At 34.5% G+C, this 8,994-nt stretch overlaps 1 protein-coding gene across 1 annotated transcript; it reads right to left on the bottom strand.

Annotated features, from left to right (window-relative positions):
* Window positions 1-5,612: 5,612 nt before the first annotated feature.
* On the bottom strand, window positions 5,613-8,109 carry LOC134253029 (uncharacterized). The gene is made up of 3 exons (XM_062735554.1): window positions 8,020-8,109; window positions 7,631-7,933; window positions 5,613-6,007 (listed from the first exon to the last, which is right to left on the bottom strand). The coding sequence occupies exons 1-3, from the start codon at window positions 8,084-8,086 to the stop codon at window positions 5,613-5,615; spliced, it is 765 nt and encodes a 254-aa protein (XP_062591538.1). The 5' UTR covers window positions 8,087-8,109.
* Between the last annotated feature and the right edge of the window lie 885 nt (window positions 8,110-8,994).

Genomic DNA, 8,994 nt, shown 5'->3' on the forward strand with positions numbered 1-8,994 from the left:
TTGCAACTCCCCAACGGCAAGTGTTGGCTTCTCAATATGGAATAAAAGTAAGTAAAAATAAGAGTAAAAATTCTCGAGAGGAACGTTAAATAACAAACAAAACAAGCTTTTCATTTTCATACAGTTATTCAAGATTATTATGTAACATTTGCCAAGGTTCCTCACAAGCCACATGCAATTGTGTCAATTCCACCCTTCGCCAGATTTATCTTGGCTTATGAGTATATTCATTTATTTAGTTTCTTTCCTTTTGTTGCAACCATATTGAAAAATAGTTTGCGAAATTATTGTTTACCATGATTTCAAGGAAGTGAGTTGAGTATACTTTATTTATAATGTAGGATAACATCAAAAGACAGGGTTTTGTATAATTTCAGAAAAATGAAATGAGTGAATCGTTAAAATGAAAAAAAAAATCCAACAATACTTATTGCTTTAAGATTAAAACATCACATAAAATTACAATTGCATCAAAAATAGGATATGCCGTTAGTTTTCAACAAATAAAGGGTTCTAACGAAAAAAAAACATCACATATATCTTTGACTGAATGTTTGTTTAATATTAATTATTGATTGAAAAGAGCAAAATGTCCTTGCTTATATTCTTTATTTAAGCAAATAATATATTCAACATGTAAGATAACCATGGTGCATATTTTATTTCCTAAAATAAAGTACATCAGGCCCTTGGATCATGAAGCATCTTAAGCTTAAGACAAAATCTTTATGTTGTACTTAAATGTTGTGGAAGTCAAGCAGATCAAAATTTAAATATGTTTCAATATTGATTCATAAAAGTGTTGTTATTTACAAAATTTGATATTAATTTAATAATTAATAAAAATTTCACAGGTGATTGAAAATTTGACTTAAGTCCAAGTCTGTTTTATGATCCTGGGCCTAGGAAGGAAATAAACTTTAATACACAGTGCTCTCACTAAACGAGTACCTCTTTTCAACTTTTTAGCTCACCTGAGCAAAAGGCTCAAGTGAAGCTTTTCTGATCAAAATTTGTTCGTTGCCTACCGTCGTTGTCGTCGTCGTTATAAAATTTTCATCTTCTTCTCAAGAACCACTGGGTCAATTTCAACTAAACTTGCCACAAAGTATCCTTGTATAAAGGAGATTCAAGTTTGTTCAAATGAAGTGGCATGTCCTCTTCTAAGGGGAGATAATTATGAAGTAGCAAAAAATTAATGGCATATTTTAAAAATCTCCTTCTCAAGAACCACTGGGCCAGGAATGATGAAACTCATTTGGACTTATCCTCAGGTAGTGCAGATTTAAGTTTCTTCTAATCATGACTCCGGGTGAAGGACGGGGCCATAATGGCTGATCCAAGTTTTACATAGGAATATATAGGAAAAATCTTTAAATATCTTCTTCTCAAGAACAGCAAAGAAATGATTGGTGGTGAAGATTCAAGTTAGTTCAAAAGATGACCCCCGGGGGTATGGCGGGGCCACAATAGATGATCAAATTTTACATAGGAATATATATCTTCAAAAATTTTATTCTCAAGAACAGTGAAGTGATTATTGTCATATTTATTTGGAATCATCTGCAGATGGTGTAGATTCAAGTTTGTACAAATCATGACCCCAGGGATAGGGTGGAGCCACAATAGACGGTCAAGGGTTTAGATAGAATATACATGAATAGGAAATATTTTTCTCAAGAACATCAAAGCCATGGTTGGTCATATTTATATAGAAGCATCCTCAGGAGGTGTAGATTCAAGTTAATTTGTTAACAAGAGGCCCATGGGCCTTATAGGTCACCTGAGCATCATGCAACAACTTTTTCAAATGATTGACTTTGGTTCATGTTTTAAGCTATGGCATTCACAATTTTGAAAGAGGCACCATTGCTAATCATAATTATACATTAAGCAATTGTTTAGTTTGTTTATTTAATCATAATCAGGGTAGGGGAACAAAAATGCATGTCAACTAATCAGTAATGTTCAGCAATAATCAGGAGTGCCCCTATCACACATGAACCCCTGACCCTAGGTCTACACACTGCACAATTTTTGAAAAGGCACACTTGCTTATCACAAATTTTTTATTAATACCAAGGAGCAGATTTCAAACAATTCATTTTCAGTATATAAGTAGAGCCTCCCCCCCTTTGGTATCCCTGGTCCAGGGGCAATGAAATTCAAATTCTCAGGAAGAAGAGCCCTTGCTCATCATAACTATATAAATAGTTCATCTGCTTTTTACCAGGAGTAGAGAAAAAGATTTTCATAGATGTAATGTATTATCACTATATAATCATTATAGAGCCACGCCCCTACACCATAACCCCTAACCATGGGGTCATAAAATTCACAATTTGGTAGAAGCATTCTTGCTCATCATAACTTAACATCTTAATATCATCCTTAATTAGTTTATTTAATACCTAGAAGTAGAGAAGAAGCTTTTCAAAGAATAAATGCCTTTTTACTATATAATCAATATTCAAGTGAGCCCCACCTTAATTAACACCAGAACCCCTGACCCTGGGGCCATGAAATTCACAATTTTGGTAGAGGCACTCGTGCTCATCAGAACTATTTACTTTGTTAGTTTATTTAATACCTAGGACAAGAGAAGAAGATTTTGAAAGATTTAATGCATTTTCACAATATAGTCAATAGAGCCCCGCCCTAACACCAGAATCCCTGACCCTGGGGCCATAAAATTCACAATTTTGGTAGAGGCACTCTTACTCATCAAAACTACGTACTTAGTTAGTTTACTTAATTCCTAGGACAAGAGAAGAAGATTTTCAAAGATTTAATGCATTTTCACTATATAGTCAATAGAGCCCCGCCCTAACACCAGAATCCCCGACCCAGGGGCCAAAAAATTCACAATTTTGGTAGAGACACTCTTGCTCATCATAACTATGTACTTAATTAGTTTATTTGATACTCAGGAACAGAGAAGAAGATTTTCAGAGAAATAATGCATTTTCACTATATAATCAATACAGCCCCGCCCTAACACCAGAATCCCTGACCCTGGGGCCATAAAATTCACAATTTTGGTAGAGACACTCTTGCTCATCATAACTTTGTACTTAATTAGTTTATTTATTACCCAGTAGCAGAGAAGAAGATTTTCAAAGAAATAATGTATTTTCACTATATAATCAATACAACCCCGCCCTAACACCAGAACCCTTGATCCTGGGGCCATGAATTTCACAATTTTGGTAGAGGACTCAATGCTGATTACAATCATACCAACAGTTTGACTGCTTGTTGTCCAGGAGTAAAGAAGAAGATTGTACTAATTTTAGTGGTTTTTGCCCCACCCCCCAGGCCCCAGGGGGGCAGGGACCATGAAATTCACAATTTTTGTTCCCCTTCACCCATAGATGCTATATGCCAAATTTGGTTGAAATTGGTTCAGTGGTTTCAGAGAAGAAGCTGAAAATGTTCAAATGTTGACGCACGACGGACGACGACGGACGAAAAGTGATAGCAATGGGTCACCTGATTTTACTCAGGTGACGTAAAAATATGACCCCAAGGAGAGGGATTGGGCCACAATGAACGATCAAAGTTTAACACAGAAATATATAGGAAAAACCTTTAAAAATATTATTCTTAAGAACTTAAAGGCCATGCCTGATCAAATTCATGTGAAAACATCCACAGATAGTTTGGTTTAAGCTTTTCTCAAATTATGACCCTTGGGTGTAGAGTGGAGCCACAATGGACGATGAAATTTTAGCATAGAAGTATATAGGAACAATCTTCAAATGTCTTCTTCTTAAGAACACCAAAGCCTTGATTGTTGATATTTATGTGAAAGCATTCGCAGGTAGTGTAGATTCAAGTTTCTAAAAATCATTATTCCCTGGTAGAGTGGAGCAAAAATGGACGATCAAAGTTTAAAATAGGCGTATATAGGAACAGTTTTCTTCTGAAGAATAGCAAATCCATGGTTTGCAATTTTATTTGGAAGTATCCTCAGATAGTGTAGATTCAAGCTTGTTCAAAATGTACCCTCCTCCCCTTACCTCTTTTTTTATTTTTAAAGTAATGATAAATGACAATGATCTCATCTAGAATTTTGCCACTAATTGTTTTTGCTATCACCCACTTTTTGGACTCCCCCGTTCTGATGTAGTGTTTTATACTGGTCTCAGATTTGTGTCCGGAATTGAGCGTACTATGCCTTGCCTCAAATTTGTTTTCATCCAATAGAGTGGAATGTAGCGGCACGCAAAGAATGGTAAGCTTATTTTCATTTTTTCCCATTATGTTTTTGGGATATTTTATACTTGTCAACTTCCGTGTCTTCTCTTTTGATATAGGATGATGCCAAATTAATTTACAAATTGGCTGGGCACAGCTACAATGAAGCGTATCGAATTGGTAAAATTATCCGTTTGGATGAAACTTTCTGAGTCATAATTTGCATAATTAATTGAACGTCAATTATAGCATAATGACACGCCCATTTCTTTAGAAACGAAGAAGAAATATTCGTCGTAATGTTTTAGGACACCCCACTCTTCGCGACAAGCAACATGGGTTACAGCGAAATGGAGATTTTTAATTAAGACAGAGATTTAGAGAGTTCCAGCACAGATTCTGTCACTTCTGTTTTATTTTAAATGATTTCCATACTAGAGAGCCAACTACAAACTTAAATTTCAGACAAGGGCGATTATTTCAATATTTTCATAGCCATTTTTCCAAATTTATGTAGTAATATCCTGCTACATGTATCACCTGCATATGATATTTACGTCTTATTCGCAATTATAAAGCATGTTTCTAGTACGATCAATTCTTAAACTTAGTCCACCGACAAATGAATTCAATCTATATGGATTTCAAAATTGTTTGAAGTCAACATTTTGTTAATTGCATGGTCATTTTAATGATCTTGTGATCATCAGTGGAGCTACGGGACTACGGAATGTTCCGTGTGACCGGTTAATAGGGGATGCATACTCCTCCTGGGGTCCTAATCCAACCTCTAGAATTTCCAGGGTTTTATACCCTCTTTATAGAATTTTGTTGTCAGATGAATCACTCCACTTTTCAGACTTTTCTTCACCTTTTTAATATTAATTATTTCTATGTTAAACTATGATCATGACTTTCCTGTTCTTTGGAAGAAGATTTCTTCAAGACATTTCCTTTATATATCTATGTCAATCTTTGATCCTGTGTTGTGGCCTCACTCTGGGGATTAGGATTTGAAAAAAAATGTTTTGCTTACAAACGCAAATGTTAATAGCGATTGAAAGAACATTGTCGTTAGAGTTGAAATCACAGAATCTTCAATGAATTGAAAAAAATATGTTTTTATGTTTGTTTTAATAGAAATTAAAATTAAACAATGCAACTGTGTCCAGACCTCTTTCGATATATAACATATAATATCTAAAATATTTATGTTGCATTAATGAAAATTATTCTGTTAATAATTCTAGCTCAAACTTTTGGGATAACTATCATATTTGAACAGGATCGCATGAAGTAATAACGTAAGTAAAAAAAATTCTGGAATACGTTTTTTTTCGTTCATGGATTTCATTAGAAACATTATTAATCGTACATCATAAAAAAAACAAAAAAGACTTTCGAAACATCCCTTATTTTACTTTCCAACCCTTAAAACTAGACCAAGTTCCTCCTAAGTTATTTGCATGTGCAGTCCTTATGTTCACCTTGTCTCCAGCTTTCAGGACTAAGGGTACCGTATTTGCACAATTTTCATAACCCGGATTGGCTTCGTTATTACAGTTTCCGTATCCTTTTTGGACTCCATTTACAAGAATTTGAGAATCAAAAATTTTTTTCACATCAACAAAACTTGTCCAAGTAAACAAGTAGAGTCCGCCAGATGGCGTAGTAAAGAATCCACTATGGGGATTGTACGCATTTCCGAAATTGTAATAAACACCGTCATATACAATATTGACAGGAGTGTCTCTATGTAGATGTAATCTTTTGGTTATGTATGCATTAAAGGCGATCATAGAGTTCTCTACAACAAAGAACACAACAAAAAATAAAGGTGATGTGAATACTTAGTGTTACGAATTTCCCCCATGACCAAAATAGCCCACAGATTGGATCACCCCAATTTATGCCCTAAATATTTAATCTAGGAATCGTAAATCAATTTGTAGATATCATGGGAATATTACCAATCATCGTATGTTATTAATGTATGCTTTAGAATTCATTGTATATGTTTATTTCATGGATATCCTTTCGTTTGATGTACAAACCCGAATTTCCTCCATAAACCAGTCCAATCATAATAGCAAATGACCGTCTGGCATTGTTATTCAATCAAGGTACCCAAATCCAACTTGGCATCGTTACCAAAACAATTCCCAAACATCAGATCATCCCTTTTCCCGCAATTGTAATGATAAAGTCTTTACTTGGTGCAAAAGTTGTTAGTGTTACCATACAAACGTCGCGCGAATACTGGCGGTACCGCTGGACATTCGCACGTGAACTAATTCGGCCGTAGTGATGAAAAGGCAGACTGGTATTGCCTGTCTTTACCGTACGCAGGAATGTATATCAGATATCAGACAGGCAGGCCAGTCTAATGAAAAGGTATATAAAAAAAGGCACTTTGGACTTTTTCTTCAGTCTGGGACGTTGATCAGACTCATTAACATCTGACAAGCTCAAAGAATCCCAACTCCCCATAATTGGGTAAAATCTGATGCCCCCATATTGGGTAAATTAACCCATTACCAATATTGGGTAACCCAATCTGTCAATCCCCAGCAGATCCATACCCAATTGATTCATTGTTTATAAATTCATTCGGGTAACCCGTTAGACCCGGATACCTTTTTATTGTCGGGTAACCCATAATTTATTATTGCCTAATTGCCAATTGTTTTATTGTTATTTGTTATTCATTGTTTTCACCATAATAAATTTTATAAATTTACAACCTGACTTTTCATTTAGAGTTTAAAGGGTAAAATTCAGAAACAGGAGACCCACAATAATTTATTTTCATTGTAACAAACCCTGAGACAGGCGTAAAACGTTACATTAGCTCACTAAATGATACCCTGCCTCCATTTTGATATGATGGCAAAGTCCATGTTTTGCTCTGGGATAAAGTCTCAGACGTAACATAGGAGGTTCTTAGTGGCATTATGTAAATTAAAAAATCTGTGAACGTCTCATTATATTTTTTTCAGTGTTATAGGAGGACTCGAGGAAAAGAGATGAATACCTTTTAATATTAGAGAAAGGATGGCAGTGTCTGTGTTTTGTTATTAGAAACCTAAAATATGTGTCGGATCAAGCAGTTAAATAAGAGGTGCAAATTGGCAACATGTAGCAGGGATTTTGTGAAAGTCTCATTAAATTTTATCCTGTGGTATAAAAAGAGTTTCGGATAAGAGATGGATACACTAAAGCGTAACAGACGGACTGGCAGACGGACGTACAGAAAGAAAGACGCCAACATAATCCTTTTTGAGGCGGGGTATCATTTAGTGAGCTCACTGCTCGCCTCTAATTTTCAAATTAAAATCCGTTTTTTCATCCTTTAGAATTTGCATTTTCAACATTTCATTTTTATAAAAATGTTAGTCTAAAGATTCAACGAATGGATTTTATTTCCTACCATTAGTTTGCGGATTTGGACTCTTCACACATCTGTATTTGACCTCCAGATATTTGGAATAATCAGGACACGGGTCTCCAAAGTACTGATCAGCAGCATGAAAATGACATGTCTGGTACCCATTACAGTTCCATTTTACCTTGAGTTCTGACGTCTTTGAACGACAGGTGTTTGTATCAGATTTACTTCCCGGACACACCTGTTTGTCTGTTCGTCCGTAATTGGCGGATAAGATCTGAATCTTGGTACCTCTCCAACAGCGTATGAAGCCTTTTTGACCTCCACACAGGGCAAAGGACTGATCTAAGTTGATAAGTTTATGTTTCAAAATATATCACAAAATCTATAAATCTAAATTATCAGAACTACAAAATACATTCTGGGTTTACATGAAGCCTTCAGCTCTTTGGTCAATGCTACAAGAATCAAAACGCAAACTCGGGGAAAATATGTCATCTTTGACTTTGCTAAAAAAAATTGAATAAAATACTAGTAACTACAATCAGAAGAACAAACGGTTTAAAATACAATATGCTGTCATACCTTGTTAATTTAAGTAATATATTAATTTTTATTGCTGTGTGAAAAACTTTACCTACCTAAACAATGTCTTGTAGAATCAAGAGACAAAAATTTGCAAAAACTAAAAATCTCTCTCTATATATACAATAATTATCGTGCCGAATTGCACCATATGTTACTTTCGTGTCAGAATATAATTCCATGAGAAGTGTTCACATGATATAGACATCAATATAATGTGTTGTTTTCTATTTCAAAAAAATAAAAAATATTGTTATGTTTTCCATTTCCTAATGACTTTTACCTGTTAGCAATATTTGTTGTGCAATTTTCTCACACTTGTTTTTATCTCCTGTAAACAGTGATTGCGATAAAGATATATCAAAGAGTAGAAAAAAAAATGAAAATATCGAAAAAATGAGAAAAGGAGAAATAATTGATGAAATCTAATTCTTCTAAATTTTAGATGTATTTAATACCGTACGTGAAAGAATAGTTAAGGACATAAACATATAGGTAGTCACTGTTCCTTTGCCGAGCGCTTTTATTAATTTACTTGACTTCTTTGCGTTTTCTTCATGTTTTTCTTTCTTTGTGTCTTCTGCAACTTTAGTCACCAATGCAAGCGTAATCAAGCAAAATTGTTTTGGGGGAACCCCTTGTCACAAATTTATCAATTTTTGTTCGTACATGTAGATTAATCTAACCATCAATAATGAATCTATGGACAACCAATCAGTAATTACACAAATAAACCCTAATAACATTTTATTACTTTTTGAAAGAAGGTGGCAAAGAATCAAAAACCTGCTGTTTAAAATAGAAATAGATCTTAACATGGT

This window comes from Saccostrea cucullata, unplaced genomic scaffold (assembly GCF_032062105.1).
Source record: "Saccostrea cucullata isolate Sc308-1 unplaced genomic scaffold, CSIRO_AGI_Scuc_v1 ctg19736, whole genome shotgun sequence".
In the NCBI taxonomy this organism is placed as follows: Eukaryota; Metazoa; Mollusca; class Bivalvia; order Ostreida; family Ostreidae; genus Saccostrea; species Saccostrea cuccullata.